Source organism: Propithecus coquereli, unplaced genomic scaffold (assembly GCF_000956105.1).
Source record: "Propithecus coquereli isolate 6110/MARCELLA unplaced genomic scaffold, Pcoq_1.0 Scaffold137, whole genome shotgun sequence".
Classification (NCBI taxonomy): Eukaryota; Metazoa; Chordata; class Mammalia; order Primates; family Indriidae; genus Propithecus; species Propithecus coquereli.
In genome coordinates, this window is record NW_012137969.1 from 2,345,721 (window position 1) to 2,364,536 (window position 18,816).

General features: G+C 39.4%; 1 protein-coding gene across 1 annotated transcript in view; it reads right to left on the reverse strand.

Moving 5' to 3' along the window:
- Positions 1–18,816, reverse strand: part of LMTK2 (lemur tyrosine kinase 2) — a 96,397-nt gene that overhangs the window by 57,721 nt on the left and 19,860 nt on the right. The window contains exons 2-4 of the mRNA XM_012638897.1: positions 14,229–14,353; positions 11,080–11,224; positions 4,274–4,347 (exon numbers count right to left, since the gene is read on the reverse strand). Of these exons, the coding sequence (XP_012494351.1) occupies positions 4,274–4,347; positions 11,080–11,224; positions 14,229–14,353 (344 nt within the window). The remainder of the gene's footprint in view (positions 1–4,273; positions 4,348–11,079; positions 11,225–14,228; positions 14,354–18,816) is intronic.

Here is an 18,816-nt window from a genome sequence, read left to right on the forward strand (position 1 = left end):
TTTGATTTATTGATTTATTTTAAAAAGTATTATACTTCATGGAAATTAACATGACTTGACAGAAGAGCAATTTATAAGTTCAATTCAAACACAATTCCAAGGTTTCTCAAAAACACTTCAACTAAGTTTTTGTTATTTAGTCTGCTACATATGAGAAAGTAAACTGACAAACAGCCAGTGTATAAACAATCATTACACTGAAACTTAAAAATCCAGTTTTCCAATAATACCAGGCCTTTATCTTGTACCAAAACATCAGTCAAAATACATAGGAAGAACATTCCACTGAAATTAACAGAATACAAAATGAGAATAAACTAGCTACAAGGGAAGTATTAAATATAACACAGGACAATGCCAAGGCATTCTAAAACATAACATTTAAGATGAAAATGATGATAAAGTTTTTTATTTAGAGAATAACGAAAACTAAAAGACTTCCTTTTAAAAATAGTTTTAAATATTTCTATAAAACAGATTAATTTTAATGCCCTGGAAGTAGAGTAAGAACTTGAATACAATTCAATGTGTTTATCAGGAATATAAGGACAGAAAAATGAAGAGAACAAGAAAGTCTGATAATTAATTTAAGTATCTTTGTTTCAAATAACCAGCTACACACATAACAGGAACAGCAATCATAAGGTATCAGTTTTTGAAAAGGGGAAGAGTAACCACAGGCTACTGCCACCACCTGGCTCAGCTTGCCCCCTCCACCACCACGGAAAGCATTCTTCGTGTTCCATACGCGCAGGGACAATTCATTCTACACCCTTACCTCTTAGCTCTTTTATTTCCTTCTAATCATCTTCTCTACAATCTCAGCAACTAACTCCATGGGTCTACACCTAGCTAATAATTATCTTATTATTGAATTCTGACTTCTGTTTCTCTACCAGTTCCTTTATTTCCAGTGCAGTTACTCTAACACTGGAACCCAACAAGCATCCAACCTGCCCTCCCAATCCACTCACAGCACCACTTTCTCGCACCCACCCCCTACGGTCCTCACTGCCCTCCTGGACCACCCTAGACCCCTGCTCCCTCCCTACCACCCCTCATCCCTCTCTCTGAGGCACATCAGCCCAGCCAAACCCCAGTGCTAGTTCACTTCAACTACCAGCCTGTAAAGAAGCACACACACACACACAAAAAGAGACCACACAACCATGACACATAGTCTCACTTTAAATTGGTGAGGGTCCTCACTGCTCACCATCCCCCATTTTCCTAGTTGATAAACTTTCCCAGACAATTCTCTCACACCTTCTCTGGTTCAAACTTCTAACACATCTTGTTACTCCTTTCTTTCAAGTGAGGAACTGGCCTCTGAGTCACTGAAAAACAATCAGAAGGGAACTTCCACCAAATCCACCCACTCCTGTATCCATACCCTTTGCTTTCACTGCCATTTCAAGAGACGCTGCCTTTGCTCCTCAGACCAAGTCCTCCAACTGCACTATTGACCCATCTCCTTGCTCACTAAGGACTTTGTTCCTGCAGTTACCCATCTCTTGTATTGTCAGTGCCTCCCCCCTACATAGGAACATGTTGAAAGAGCTTCCCATCCTATTAAAAAAAAAAAAAAAAAAGCACATCAAAAAACCTTTCCTTGGCCCCACAGAGGTTCCCAAACAGCTATTGTTCCATTTCTCTGCTTCTCTTTATGTAGTTTTTGGGGTTTTGTTTTGTTTTTTGGGTTTTTTTGAGACAGAGTCTCACTCTGTTGCCCAGGTTGGAGTGGAGTGATGTGATCACAGCTCACTGTAACCTTGAACTCCTGAGCTCAAGCAATCCTCCTGCCTCAGCCTCCCAAGCAGCTAGGACTACAGGGGCACGCTACCATATCCAGCTAATTTTTTGCAGAGACGGGTTCTTGCTATTTTGCCCAGGCTGGTCTCAAACTCCTGGCCTCAAGGGATCCTCCTGTCTCTGTCATCTCTGCTTCCTTTTATAGTAAAACTCAAGTGAGTTGTCTAAATGCACTGTCTCCTCCCTCTTTCTCTCTTGAACCCATTCTACACAAGGATGTGCCATCACCATTCCCCCTACACAGCTTCTTTCAAGGACACCAAAGAACTCAACATGGCTGAACCCTAATTCTCCCAGTCTTCACCTTACTCAACTTGTAAGCTGCAGTATTTACAATTAATCTGCTTGGAATTCCTTCTTCACTCGACTTTCAGAACACACCTCTCCCCTGCACGTCTCCTTGCCCACTGGTTCTCCCTGACTGCACTGACATCTCCCTGTGCAGAGCCTCCAGGACGAGTCCTTACACTCCCCTTGCCTCCTCCATCTTGAAACTCTCTCTGATTTCATCTAGTCTCACGGCTCAAAACACCAGCTATATACTCCAGCCTGGAACCTCTCTCTTCAACTCTTGATTTGCGTTTCCAGTTGCCTACTTGGTAGCCCCACTTAAATGTCTAACAGCCACCTCACACCTAATATAGCCAAAAGTGAACTCCTGACTTCCTCCTCCAAGCCTGCTTCTCCTGTAGTCTTTTTTGCATTTCAGTTGACAGCAACCCCATTCTTCTGGTTACTCAGGCCATCAACAGCCATCCGTGACTATTCCCTTCCTCCAGATTCCATATCTAATCTTGGGTCTCCCCCACTTCTCACCACCTCCACTGCTACTGCCCAGGTTCAAGCCTGTCTGGATCTCTCCCTGGATGACTGCAGCAGCCCTCTCTCCAACTTCCTGATTTCACCTTTCCCCCTACAACTGCCAGAGTGATCCTTTTAAAGGTAACACAATCATGTCACTCATCTCTCAACCAACAGAGTACTTCCCCATTTTGCTCTGAGTAACAGTCTGAGTCTCCAGTGCATACAATATCCACATCATCTGGCTCCCCCATACCTCTCCACCTCCTGCGACGGATGATTTACTGTCCCACTCTCCCAGCTAGGGATTTAACCTTGTGAAGTGGGGAGTCTACTGTGTTTGCTGCTACACTCCCCCAGTCCTCTACATCATACCTCTACCCTGAGAACAATGCCTAGGATGTAAAGGTTTTCCTGAACAGCTCACATTTGGTAACTAGTAAAGGTTGCAAGACATTAAAGATACAGCACCAACGGATAGATCTGATCAGAAGCAGCAGCAGCATCAGATGGATGATGACAGAGCAAATATATCCTGCCACCTTAGGCACCCTGCTGATGATGCAATCGCCCCTCAATTAGTAACCTTTTATAGAGAATGACTGTTACAATGTGGGAAGATGTGTGTAAGATTATTCCTTCCGAACAATCTATGGAAAAAAAGGTCAACAAAGCACTGTTACTACAGGCCACTTGATAGGCTATGAGAAACAGAGGGAGCTATTCACAATGGTCTTTGCTATATTAAGACTGTATGTTTACAGTTCTAAAGTGCTTTAAGTACTATAAAGGGATGGGAAAAAGAAAGAAGCGGGGAAGGAAAGAAAAAGGAGAAGAAGAAAAAAACAAATTATTTAACTTGAGGAGGACAAAAAGCTGCTAAAATTCCAGGTCTCTTTTTCCTTCTTATCGTTCTTATGAAAACAATTAGAAAAGTCACTATTAGCCAGGCGTGGTGGCATGCACCTGTAGTCCCACCTACTCAGGAGGCTGAGGTGGGAGGACTGCCTTAAGTGACAGAGCAAGATCCTGTCTCTAAACAAACAACAACCAAAAAGTCTCTAATATATTTTTTAAAAAAAGACTTTTGCTATGATCTGAATGTTTGTGTTCCCCCCAAATTTATATGTTTAAACCTAACCACCAATGTCCTGGTGAGTCCCAGTCTCCCTGTGGCCAGAGCATGGACCCATGGTGTGGAAGCCTAACCAATGTCGTGGTGAGGAGGTGGGCCTTTGGGAGGAATGCGATTAGTGTGCTTATAGAAGAGGCTCCAGAGAGCTACCTTTCCCATTCCACCATGTGAGGACACAGCAAGAGGGCGGCATCTAGGAACCAGAAAGCAGGTCTTTCATCAGACAGTGGCACCTTGATGTGGGGCTTCCCAGACTCCAGAACTGTGAGAAACAAATTCCTGTTGTTTCTAAGCCAACCAGTTTATGGTACTTTGTTAACAGGAGGCTGAATGAACCAAGACAACCTTCTTGGAAAAAGTTACATACCCAGGAATGTTGAGGCTCACAATGGGGAAACTCAATTAGTACTACAGTGTCTACAGAGAACATGTAATGTCTCATGGTATGGTTCTTAATTAGCTTTAAATTCCAAACAGTATAATTAGGAGGGGAAAAAAAAAAAATCAAAGTGAAGAAGATTTTACCTTTCCAAACCAGCCATTTCCAATTTCCTGTATGTAGTTTAGACTATGGCGGGCAACTTGAGACTTCAAACCTTCTGTAGAGAAAAGAACATTAAAAATTACATATAAGTTTCTAACTAAAATAAATATTAAATACATAACCTATAAAGTACAAATACTAACAGAAATTTAACACTTGTGCTAATAAAGGTAGAAACAGACGCATAAAACATCTCTTTCAAACTAACAATGCCAAACCAATTTCAGGTTTTAAAACTGACCATATTTTTTTAATGAGTATGCTACCATGATCCTTTAATACCGTACTGTTTTGTTCTGGTCCAACTACTCTAACATAACCACCACTCACCATTCCAACAGCCTTTACTTAGTTCTTATTTTTATGATCTCTCTTCAACAGCTCACCTGGATACAGGATTAGCCCTTTTAAACTACTCTCCCTTAATGTTTTAGGGACAGCTTTACTGAAGTATAATTGATATATAATAAAATGCACATATTTAAAGTGTACAATTCGATACATTTTGGTTATGTATGTACCTGTAAATACCACCAAAATGAAACGTTGAACATCTCTATCACCCCCAAAAGTTTTCTCACACCCCTCAGTAATCCCTCCCTCCTGTCCCCACCTCTAAACAACCATTCATGTGCACTATAATTTGCATTTTCTGAAATTTTAGGCACCTGGAATCATACAGCATGTATTCTTTAATGATTTGGCTTATATTGATTATTTTAAGATTCAATCAAGTTTTGGGGTATATCAAGAGTCCCTTCTGTTTTATCACTGAAGAGTATTCCACTGAATGGATAATACCAGAGTTTGTTTATTCATCCACAGGTTGATGGGTATTTATGTTGTTTATAGGTTGGGGCTATCACCAATCAAGTTGCTATAAACATATGTTTATATGTCCATATCTTTGTATAGACATATGCTTTTATTTCTCTTGGATAAATAGCAAGGGGTGAAATGGCTAGATCATGTAGTAGGTGTATATTTAACTTTTTAAGAAGCTACCAACTGCTTCTTAAAACACGAGAGTTCCAGTTGCTCCAAATCTTTGCCATCACTTGGTATAGTCAATCTTTTCCATTTTAGCCATTGTAAAAAGTATACAACCTTATTTCAGTTTTAATTTTCAGTTCCCTAACGACTCATGATGTTCAGTACCTTTTCACTTGCTTATTTGCCATCTATATATCTTCTGAGGTGAACTATCTGTACAAATCTTTGCCTCATTTTTATTGGGTTGTTTTCTTACTGTTGAGTTTTGAAAGTTGCAAATATTTTCTCCCAGTCCATGGCTTGACTTTTCATTCTCTTAACAGTGTCTTTCAAAATGCTGTTGTTTTTAATTTTGATAAAGTCCAATTTATCAATAATTCCTTTTGTGAATGATGCTTTTGGTGTCATATCTAATAAATCTTTGCCTAACTAAAGATCACAAAGATTTTCTTCTATAAGTTTTATAATTTTAGGCTTTACATTTAGGCTTATGGTGCCTTTTGAGTTAATTTTCACATATAGTACAAGGTATGGATCAAAGTTCATCTGTTTGCCTATGAATATCTATTTGCTCCAGCACCATGTAATTGTACCTCTATCAAATGAATTGACCATAGGAGAGGTGACATCAGTGGAAATGGTGAAGTAAGGACCTCTGGGGGCTGTCCCTTCCTAGAAACACTAAAAATCATTTAAAAAACTATCAATATCAACCTTATCAGAACTCTGGAAGATAGTCAAAGGTTTACAGTAACCAAAGTGAACCAGGAGAAAGTTCACTGGAACAGGGTTGAAGTTGTGGTTTTCACTTACCCTAAGCCCACTCCCCCGACCCCAGTGCAGCAGCAGTCTGAGATGGCTTGTGTTCCCAGTGAGAGTACCAGTTTGAGAGGGAGCAAAGTGGGCCTTATTCCCAAATAACTGTGTTTGTTTTGACCTGACTGGGGTTTCCCTGAAGCAGTGGTCCGCAACCTTTTTGGCACCAGGGACAGGTTTCATGGAAGACAGTTTTTCCACATACTGGATGTGGGGTGGGGGAGATGGTTTCAGACAAATTCTCGTAAGGAGCATGCAACCTAGATCCCTCTCATGTATAGTTTAAAGGAGGGTTCACACTCCTATCACAATCTAATGCTGCTGCTGATCTGACAGGAGGCAGAGCTCAGGTGGTGATGTGAGCAATGGGGAATGGCTGTCAATACAGATGAAGCTTCACTAGCTCGCCCACTGCTCACCTCTTGCTGTGCAGCCTGTTTCCTAACAGGCCATGGACCAGTACCAGTCCACAGCCTGGAGGTTTGGGGCTGCAGCACTGAAGGACTGCCACAGTGGCTTCTCTTTGTTTCACCTAACTCAGAACTCTGTCAGGACAGAGTGGTCACATGTTCGTTGAAAATAACAAAAGTCAAATGAACAAGCTGCTGCTGCCTGGGGCAAAAAGTAACAGTTGAGGCAAATAATACACATGCTAAAAGCTTTGGCAGAAAAGCTGGGGAGTGAGATTTGGGGGGAGAAAAGGGACTTTGAAACACTACTATGTGTGCAGGGTACCTGGATAGCCATGTGCATGCTCAGGGAAGGATATGTGCTCAGAAAGACTTGAGAAGAACATAAGCTTTCACCTCTGGCTAGTCGTTTGGCTCAGCACACGAAGGAAGTGAAGATTAAGGCAGAGTTGTAAACAGCCTGGCTAAGTGATGAAGGAGTGTCCTAACACACAGAGCCAATCTGTAAAGGCCTAGAGAGTACTTTACTTTCTTTCTTTTCTACGACTTCTTTTTTGTACATATTATTCAAAATGTCCAGTTTTCAACAAAAAAATTATGAAGTATGCAAAGAAACAAGAAAGTATAGCCCATTCACAGGTAAAAAAGGAATGAACAGAAACCATTTCCGAGAAAACAAACATTAGGCTTATTAAACAAGACCCTAAGTCAACTCTCTTAAATATGTTCCAAGAGCTAAAGGAAAACATGGACAAAGAATTAAAGGAAACCAGGAGAATGATGCCCTACCAAATAGAGAAAATCAATAAAGAGATAGAAATTATAAAAAGAAATAAAATAGAATTCTGGAGCTGAAAAGTACAGTAAGTGAAATGAAAAATTCACTAGAGAGTTTCAAAAACAAACTTAAGCAGACAGGACAATCAGTGAACTTGAAGATAAGTCAAATGAAATTATTCAGTTTGAGAAGCAGAAAGGAAAAAGAATGAAGAAAAATGAAGAGAGCCTAAAGAAGTTGTGGGACACCATCAAATGAACCAACATACACACAATAGAAACTCCAGAAGGAGAAAAGAGAGAAAAAGAGACAGAAAAAATATTTGAAGACATAAAGGTAGAAAATGCTCCAAATCTGTCAAAAGACATGAATCTACACATCCAGAAAGCTCAAATATCTCTAAATAGGATAAACTCAAAGAGATCTATCCATACTCAGATACATTACAATCAAACTGTAGAAAACCAAAGATAGAGAATCTTGAAAGCAACACAAGAAAGAAACTCATCACATACAAGTGATCTTCAGTAAGATTAACAGCCAATTATTCATCAGAAACCATGGAGGCCAGAAGGCAGTGAGATATATATAAGGCACTGAAAGAAAATTTCTGTGAACCAGGAATTTTATATCTGGCAAAACTATCTTTCAAAAATGAAGGAGAAATCAAGATATTCTGAGATAAACAAATGTTTAGGGAATATACTGCCAGTATACCTGCCCTACAACAAATGTTAAAGGGAGAAATAAAAGGCACAGAAATAAAAGGACACTAAACAGTAACTTGAAGCCATTTGAAGAAATGAAGATCTCCAGTTAAGGTAACTACATAGGTAATATAAAAACCAATATTATTCTATTATTGGTATATAACTCCTCTTTTTATTTCCTATATGATTTAAAAGACAAACTCATAAAAAATTATAAATCTACATTAATGGGCACAAAATATATAAAGATGTAATATGTGACAACAACTTAAAGGGAAGGGACTGAACTATATAGGAGCAGAGTTTTTGCATGCCATTAAAGTTAAGCTGGTATCAATTCAAACTCAATTGTTATCAATTTAGGATGTTAACTGTAATCTTAATGGTAATCACTAAGAAAATATCTTAAGAATATAATCAAAAGAGAATGAGAAAGAATCAAAATGGTATGTCAAAAAAAAAATTCCTATCCAAATCCCAATGGCCTATTTTGCGAAATAGAGCTGCTGATCCTCAAATTCACATGAAATTGTAAGGGATCCCAAATAGCCAAAAGAATCTTGAAAAAGAAAAAGAAGACTCACACATCTTGATTTCGAAACTTACTACATAACAGAAGCTACAGTAATCTAAACAGTGTGGTACTAGCATAAGGATAGACATATAAATCAATGGAATACAACTGAAAGTCCAGGAAAAAAATCAAACAAATATAGTGAACTGATTTTCAAAAATAGTGCCAAGACAATTCAATGGGGAAAAAGAACAGTCTCTTCAAACATTGTCACTGAGACAACTGGATAAGCACATGTTAAAGAATTAAGGTGGACCCTTAACTCACACCATATTAAAAATTCAACTCAAAATGGGTCAAAGAGCTAAACTTAAGACTTAAAATTATAAAACTCATAGAAGAAAACACAGAGGCAAATCTTTATGATTTTGGATTTGGCAATAGTTTCTTAAATATGACACTAAAAGAACAAGCAACAAAAGAACAGATAAACTGGACTTCATCAAAATTAAAAAGTTATGTTTCAAAGAACACTATTAAGGGAGTAAAAGAGAGCATACAGAATGCAAAAAATAGTTGTAATTCATGTTATTATAAAGCTATTATAATTAAGAGAGTGGTGCTGTGAAAAGAAAGAGACAAATTAACTAATGAAAGAACAGAAAGCTGAAAACAGCCCCCGCTCACACAGAAGCAGAGAGAAAAGGAAAGATCAATGAATGAATGAAGCTGAAAAAATATAGCAATTTACAAAGGAAAACAACTTGAATTTCCTTCTAACACCATACTCAAAAATCAACTCAGGCCGGGCACGGTGGCTCACGCCTGTAATCCTAGCACTCTGGGAGGCCGAGGCGGGTGGATCGTTTGAGCTCAGGAGTTCGAGACCAGCCTGAGCAAGAGCGAGACCCCGTCTCTACCAAAAATAGAAAGAAATTAATTGGACAGCTAAAGATATATATAGAAAAAATTAGCAGGGCATGGTGGCACATGCCTGTAGTCCCAGCTACTTGGGAGGCTAAGGCAGGAGGATTGCTTGAGCCCAGGAGTTTGAGGGTGCTGCGAGCTAGGCTGACGCCACGGCACTCTAGCCCGGGCAACAGAGTGAGACTCTGTCTCAGAAAAAAAAAAAAAATCAACTCAAAGTGAGTTACAGATTTAAATGTTAAAGCAAAACCTTAAAACATTAAAAAAAAAAAAAAGAGGTTATTTTGATCATAGAATGAAGAAGGATTTCTTAAGACAAAAATGTTTTAACTCTTTAAAAAAGACTTAAATTTCAAACTCTAAGACTGTTAAGTTGGCTATCTTAAAATTAGGAATTCTGTGCATCAAAAACATCCTTTTCTGTATACGTGTGATTGATTTTTTTTTCATGTATCATTTTGATTCCCTCTTCATTTCCTTTTCTGTATATTTTTTAGCGGTTACCATGGGGATTACAGTTAATGTCCTAAACTTATAACCACCTAGTTTGAATTGATATCAATTTAGCTTCAAAAGCAATAGCATATACCATTTAACACCCAACTGGTAGGAACATAAATTGGCACACCTGCTCTGGAGAATAAGCTGGTAATAAACATCAAAATTATAAACACATATAATCTTTGAACCACTTTTAAAAATTTATTCTGCCCTAAACATAGCCCACAGTGCATGTAGGACCACAAAAGGCAGTTCTAGCACGTACAGATTCAAACAGCCTTCTTGTAGCAGTCTTAGAAAACCCTATTTCTTGAACCACGAGTAACATTCTATTTTGAACAAGAAATCAATACCTAATCAAACCTATCTTAAAAGAAGCTTATGAAAAGTAAATCTGATTAACATATCCAAATATACTCCTCCCTCCCCAAATGCAGGATATCCCAGTAGAAGACAGCACTCTGCTACTCAGCAAGACATGCAGTGTCCAGAACTAGTAAAGAAATCACATCCCAAAATAGAGCCCGGGAGCTCTGTCCAAGTGCTCAATTTCAGTGAATCAAGACGACCAGTTTTATTCTTTTTTTTTTTTTTTGAGACAGAGTCTCACTCTGTTGCCCTGGCTAGAGTGAGTGCCATGGCATTAGCCTAGCTCACAGCAACCTCAAACTCCTGGGCTCAAGCGATCCTACTGCCTCAGCCTCCCAAGTAGCTGGGACTACAGGCATGTGCCACCATGCCCAGCTAATTTTTTCTATATATTTTTAGTTTTCCAGATAATTTCTTTCTATTTTTTTAGTAGAGACGGGGTCTCGCTCTTGCTCAGGCTGGTCTCGAACTCCTGTGCTCAGAACGATCCGCTCGCCTCAGCCTCCCAGAGTGCTAGGATTACAGGCGTGAGCCACCGCGCCCGGCCCCAGTTTTATTCTTATACCAGACCCACAGTCCAGAAAGGAAAAGACTCAGCTTTTGCAGGAATACAATGGGCCTGACGACTTAGAATCCAGCTTCACCAGAAGAAGGAAGAGAAACAAGCAAAGGAGGGGATGGACAGGCCAATATTCTATGGTAGCAAGGCTGCCATTCTCACTTCTCAGAACAATTCACGGAAATATGACATTAGCATGGAAGGTCTTACCTACAGAAGGCTGGAATTGTGATGGAGCTGGTAGTGAAATATTTGGTACTGAAAGTGTGAAGACCTCTGCTGGAGATTGGACAGAGGGAGTATCTTCTGCTGGTGGTGTGAAATCTATCTCATCATCAAAATTATCTTCAAATTCCTAAATTAAAAGAGAGTAAGTATTAAAAACCACTGGCTAACACTTAAGATAGGGACACATGGATTCACTCATTTGGAACTTGCCATAATTTTTTTATTCCAATTTGTACTTATTTCAAGAAAAAAGCATACATATGTTTTGTTCTCCAACTCCAAACAGCACAATAAATAAGATTTGAAAATAAATTATACACATTTTATGTAACTTTTAAAGCTGAAGTGCAAAATTTTCTAAAATGACCATGGAACTTAATGAGGAAATAATCTTCTAAGATGAAAAGTTTACTTTAAATTACTACAGTTTAAGCAATTCTTAAAATTATTCAGTTTCACAAATCTCTTTGCATATTCAATCAAAACAAAGTGATTTCATTTTTAAATTGTGTATGTATTTCCAATTGCCATGTGATTTCTACCAAAATAAAGACAGTTAAAAGACTCAAAAGATATTTTTAAGACAGCTCTATTTCTCTGGAAAGAGTAACAGTGAAAACATTACCAAACTGGGTAGAAAAATCTTTAGGGTCTGAACCACAGAGGTCAGTGGTAAAACCAGGTAGCAAGTAAGTGGAATTAACATACAAGAATGTCTGGTTTTCTAAAGCTGACAACTGTAAAAGTGAGGATGCATCAATAAGGCTGTGGAAACCTTTTAAATGACTGTGCAGCAGAAAGCTATTCCAACTCTTCCTTTCATCACTCTAGTGAGTTGGGTGTACCTTGATGTCCATGTTAATTTACCACAGATACAGCCAATTATCAAGTCATTCATTCAGATAATTAACAAGTATTACCCCTCCAGGCACCATAACAGAAGCTGCGAACAGATCAGTGAACAACACCGATTTCCATTCCTCTATGAATATCCTTCCTTTCATTTTCCTTTTCTACTACCTTCCCTTAGCCCCCACCCAAAACAAGGAAGAAACTGAAAGTTATGAAAGTAGATTTCTCTAACATTTATGTTTACACATGCATGTGAGAAGACATTATTCTCATATATGTTCTCGAATGCATTAAAGGACATTATGGCTATTTGTATCAAGGGGGCAGGGAGCAGGAAAAATAAGGTACTGTAACTTTACTTCTGAGCTGAAAAAATCCTTTGATTTTCCTTTTTGGACATTCCTAAAGGTTCTCTCATTTAAAAAGACTCTGTCTATCACTCCTACCTTAAAAACAATGTACTCAAAACTTGGCAGCAGCATGACATACCATTAGGTATACCAGCAGATGATTTTAAAGATTCAGACAGGTAATAGAGTATAATAATATGAAAAATAAGATAAGACTGGGTCACTTTTAAAGTTATGCCAGCAGGTATCTGGATGAACTTGGGCAAGCTGCTTACTTTACCAGACTGTAGCTTTCTGGTCTATAAAATGACATCCAAAGAACCATCAACTCTGAAATTGCATAGCTCTAAGTCTAAAAGAAAACCAACAAATCACAAATGATAATACTCTTATTTAGTCACATAGATTCTAGAGCCTGAAAGGGTCCTGTAACACACCGTGTCCCCTGTATCAGAATCACCTGCATCAGAATCACCTGGGGAAGCCTGACAACAACACAGATTCCTGTGCCCTGCCTTGAATCTGCATCATAATAAACTCCCTTATTTGATACTGAGATTCAAAAGCATTAGAACAATCTAAGGCAAGAATGAGGTATCATGAAATGTGAGCTAGAGACTGGATTTCAGTATAAACAACACTGATCAGACTTTATCTTTGTCCCGAAATGGCCAGGTTTCTGTGCAAAGTCCCTCAGCAAGATCGACAGTCAGGGGACACAGCCAGTCTACCTACAACTGTGACCACATAGTGCAGTCATTAAGTTCCCGCAGAAGTACCTGTATGGATTCTAAGGCCTAGGGGCTGATGCTGTGAATAAAGCCCTACAGGTTTCAGGCAAAATCTTCTAAAGAAATGACGTATGTTAGTGAGTCTTTTCCTACTGTCTTCCTCTGTCCTCAGCCTTCTGTGTGCTGAGCTGTGAGAACAGCCCATCTCTTATCTCCTCAGAGCTGCCACCACACTCAAGGTAAAGAGAACACACTATAAACACAAGTATGAGGCTCTAGAAATCAGGTCCCCATGTCCAGTGAAGAGTAGGTTTTAGCTAGGAGACAACTTTCTTTTTTTCCCCGATTTGAACCAGTGGCCCTCAGGACTCCTGGGCCAGCTCTAGTTACAGGACCATTTTCTCTGCATGCATGCATTCCTTCTTTTTTTTCCCCCCCATGTATTCCTTCATAACAAGTAATTACTGAGCCCTAATACATGCCAACAGCCAAGCAGCAAGTTCTAGCATGGGGTTTCCCGGCTGGTATACTGGTAGATTCCACTCACAGCTGCTACACCTCCAGCCCTTCTCTCCTATCCCCAGGCCAGGGTTTTACAATAGGCAGCATTCTTCTCCCCTACAGGGAAGTGGAGGTTTCCATACTCTTCCTCATACACAAAACACATTGGGAGATCCTTTTGTCTCAGTAATATTAACGACCACAAATTTGCCAGCCTACAAAAGTTTGGAAAAAAAATAAAACAACAGAAAACCAGCCTGCTCTTTCTCATAGGTCCATGGCAAGTGAATTCAATCACCGTGCTTTATTCCTTGCTTAGCAAAAACTTAAACTCACCACAGACAAGCAGTTATTGTCAATGATGTCCTACGGCAGGGTCAGCAAACTACAGCCGTGGGCTGAAACCAAACTGCCTACTTTTGTAAATAAAGTTTTATTGGCACAAAACCATGACCATTTGCTAACACAGTACCTATCACTGATGTAGCCTTACAATGGCAGAGTTGAGAGTTGAGCTGCTGTGACAGAGACTGTCTGGCCCACAGTCTGTACTATTCGCTGTGGCAGAAACCATTTACTATCTGGCCCTTACTGGAAAAGTCTGCTGACCCTGCTCCCAAGGGACTGTAATATGCAGCCATTCTGTTGATGAACACATTAGAAGATGATTTTAAATGTTCCTACCATCTGTGCTCACCTTAAAGTCTATCTCTGGGTCCTTACAGCAGGATACACAGTTTGCAATTAACACAATTAATATCACGAAACTGCACACAGATAGGATCACAAAAGATGAGGAAACTTCTGCAGCAGGTGCCTCCCCTGGAAAGAGAGACAATAATATTAAAAACATGTACACTCCAAATTCAACTTTAATTAGTGAACCAATATATTTTCCTCTGGATACAAATGGGACCAAGTGTTACTAAAACAACACTCCAGATAAAGCTGATGACCAATCCAGGGTAAGTTGTTGAGGTTTTTTTTTTTAACTTTTTATTTTAAAATAATCTAAGATTTACAGAAGAGTTGCAAAGCCAATACAGAGAGTTCCCATATACCTTCACGCAGCTTCCACTAATGTTAACAACTTACAAATACCATGGTACATTTGTCAAAACTAGGACAATAACATGGGCACAATACTATTACCTGAACTTCAGACTTGTTTGGATTTTACTATTTTCTCCACTGAAGTCCTTTTCCTTTTCCAGGATTCAACCCAGACTACCAACGCTGCATTTAATCACCATGTCTCCTCCCATCTCTGTCCGTTTCTCAGTCTTTCCTTGTGTTTCACAACTTTGACAGTTATTCTGTGGTATGTCCCTCAATCTGGGTTGACTGAGGTCTTCTCAGGACTAGACCAAGGTTATAAGCATTTGGGAAGAACCCAGAATACCACCAGGGTAAACTGTACTCCTCCTTGCATCACATCAGGGAACGTGACTTATTCCTGGTGACCTTTGATCACACAGTCCAGGTGGCTCTGGCCAGGCCTCACCATTGCAAAGTTGCCACCTTCCTGTCACATGTTCTCTTCCTCAAGAGCAAGGCACAAAGTCCGTGCACACCCACAGGGAAGGGAAGTAAGCTGTACTTCCTGGGGGAAGGAGTACGAAAGAGTTTGTAGAGACATGCTAAAAACACCACAACAATTAATACATATTTGGGGGGAGATACTCTGAGGCTACACAAATGCCCCGTTTCTCCTTAAAGTTTTACACACCCATTTTTGCATTTGACAGTGCGTCTTGTCTACAACAATTAATACTGCGATGTTTTAATGGTGATTTTCTATTTCTCTTTTTCCCTATATTCATTATTTAGAATTCTTCTGTAAGGAAGATTTGTCCCTTCTCCTCCACGCTTATTTTATTCTGGTCATTTATATAGTTACGGACTCACGGATATTTATCTGGGTTATAATCCAATACCATCATAATTTATTTTGTGGCTCAAATGGCTCCAGCTTTGTCCACTGGGAGCTCTTTCAAGTTGACTAGTGGATCCTTTTGACATACCCTATCCATTTCCTTGTTCTCCAACACTTCCTTACTGTCTGGCACTACAGGAAGCTCCAAGTTCCTCTTACATTTTCCCTACCCTGACTCTAGAATCAGCCATTTCTCCAGGGAGCCCTGGTCATGAAAAGAGTTTTTCTAACAGGGGGAGGGAGTATCTGCAAACCACAGCCTGTGGCCTGCTGTTGCATAGAGGGACTCTCACCGCCCCCCCCCCAGCTAAGAATGCTTTGCTTTTCCCATCCCTATATAGAGCATAAAGATTTTTACATCTAGTTTTTAGCATGGACTTAATTATCCAGAAAACATCTTATTTTGAATATTTTCTTTGTTACAGCAAACTGTTAAGTCTCAGCTACTGGTGTTTTACTAAGAAATAAACTTTTCCTTAAAATCCTCACCTATGGCTAAGTGTTCAAATGCACCAAAGGGAAGGCAGAGACACAAGTTAACAATGCCACCATTTTTTTTTAAGTGAAACTATAGTACTTGAAGAAAAGAAAAACTCATCCAAGCTCCTATGTGAGCAAAACACATTCTTGAACTTTATTCTAAAATAAACTTCAGTGAAGATCAGAGAAGTCTAAAATGAACTGCAAACAGTACTAAGTTCTTTTTCAATAACAAAAAGTCCCTTTGTGAAAGCAATGATGAAACACCATTGTTACAAGTGGGGATGTTCTGGTCAAAGCCTTCCTTAAGTCTGTGCTACAGAACAAAATAGTTGTTGTCAAGAATCTGCAAGGTCTAAACAGTCAAAGTCCAAAGTAGACCTCCAAGCATTTAACACAGGAGGTAACTTGGTGCTTCTTCTCAAAACCAATCTGGAGGAAGTCAACGTTCTCTGGGAACAAGATATTCCCTAACAGCACACATGCGGCACTGGCATACATTTGGAAAACTAAACTGAGGAGCCTGAGGCACTGAGAGCCAATTTTCTGTGAATAAAGACCAAGAGAGATCACCTTCTTCTCTTCCTCCTTGCAGCTAGCCGTTCTCTCACCCAGTTTGGCCTTTGCTTCCACACTGGTATTTATTTATTCTTAATAACTTTGCCTCACTCCCCTGACTCATGCAATAAAAATTAAATATGACTCCTGAGGATTACATAGCAAAGCACTTTCACACACACTGTATTATATTGATTTTTAAGACACAGTTTGTCCATAACATCTCGGAATTTCAGGTGCATCTCACACTTGAAATCAAGCTAGTTTAATTGGCAGCATTTCTCCTTTTTAATGGTTCAAATATTAGGGTGTGACTTATAATTAATCTTATCTGAGATTTGATAAAATACGGTGTTAATTCACTTGATCATCCTAACTTGTCTGCACCACATCACAGATGAAGAAGATATGCCCATGAACCCACAGTGGGAAAGTGGCACGCCCACTTCAGGGGTTCAGGGGTTCTGAGTGCAAGCCCCCACTCTTTCCTTGAAACCACAATGTTCTGCCTCAACACGGTTAACTTTCAACACTTAAAAACAGCCTAGTGTACTTTGAACCCAAGTCTATCATTGTTCATTAAGGAAGCTCATACTTCTAGGACTCTCCAAACTCCACAAAGCTGATATAAAATTACTTTTTCCTCTCCTTCACCCATAGTTTTTTAATCATCACACACTAGCCATTTGTTGTAAAATTGGATCAGGACGACCTGAAGGCCAGCCCCATTATCTGATTCATGAAACTGTCCGTGGAGTCATTAGGTGGGCGTGGAAAGCAACACCCATGTTAGAAACGACACGTTGTGCCAAGCTATGCCTTACCTTTATACCACGCTTATTCCTATTACAAGACTGTAGTGGGCACCTGCTCTTTCTACGCAGATTTTCTCAATGTCTAACAGGCCCATTAAAAGGCCTCCACAAATTACTGCCTGAGAAATTTACTAGGTAGCCTCAAGTAGGCATTTTTATAGTTATCACTTTTAAAAACTTTATTTATTGTCATTTTCTTTTCATCAGTCCAAAGCACTATGCTTTAAATATACAAATGAAGGAAAAACTCCCATAAAATGAGGAAATCAAACCATAGGCTGGAAGATGAGATAGATGGGTTTGCACAAACCACAAAGAGGAAGTAAATTCTAGACGTGAGGAACCACAACTAAAATCCCCACACCTCAGTGGTCAAACTAGAAACCAAGCCCCAAGAAGGTTCCTGTTTACAACTGTTCAACTGTTAGAACACGATGAAGAAAAGCAGTTTTCCTTTAACATTCTCAGTCTACAGCATTGAGAAAGGAATAAATCAAACCAATCATCTGCCAAAGAAAAACATCAAAAACAACAGGAGTGTGGCCATATTTAGGCAGCTTTACCAACTACAAACCAAGAACAAGGGCAATTAGGGGCTTGGGGTACTTGGAATGCCTCCCCAAGACACTGACTAAAAACTACGTGGTATCTCTACAGCGCATTCTGTGAGTTTTCATTTTATAGTTTTCAAAGCATTTTAATAGCTATGTAGCACTTGATTTAATAAGCAGAAAGGTTGAGAAAGGCTAAGAGGTAGGTACATATTATCTGTTTTAGAGACAGGTAATTTGGAGAATGTAATTTCTCAGCAATGACTCAGAGTAAGTCAGGAGTACTACCTGACTATTAATTCAACCATTATAACTCCAGCCCGATTATCTGATTCATGATCCCTATAACCTCAAGTGGAACTTGAACCATATGTAATTAACTAAACAGGTACCTATGAATCCATTTTTGGATTAAATAAAAATTTGTAAAGGCCCACAGATAAGAGACGATGATCAACGTCTAGATTCATTAGGGATTACAAAATGCTGACATTCTAATTGTCATTCCTTCTTCACTTACTAGCTAATAGACTTTTATAAAGAGAAATTTCCTCACATAAACTATTTGATGACCCAGTGGGGTTCAAGTCATAAAGTAAAGGTAGGCTAGATACTTAAATCTTTCTCTTTCAGTTTTTTAAAAAATGGCTTGGTTTGTTCACTAGCATTCTCTGGCAGTCACCAGTTAGGATAGCTGCTGTTCTGTGGTATCACTGTGAACTAATGGATTGAGACTACCTGGTGTGGTTCTATCCGTTGTGGTTATTCTTACTGACACTCACATTGTCCCACATTTGGCCAGCAAGACCTTCGAAGAGGTTTGCTCCCCCAGCCCTCCAACAGAGCCCAGAAGTCTTGGATGTCATTCTTGTTTCCTGGTGTGTTCCACGCTCTTTTTTTTTTTTTTTTTTTCCTGCTTCAGACCTCATGTCAATTATTTCCCCA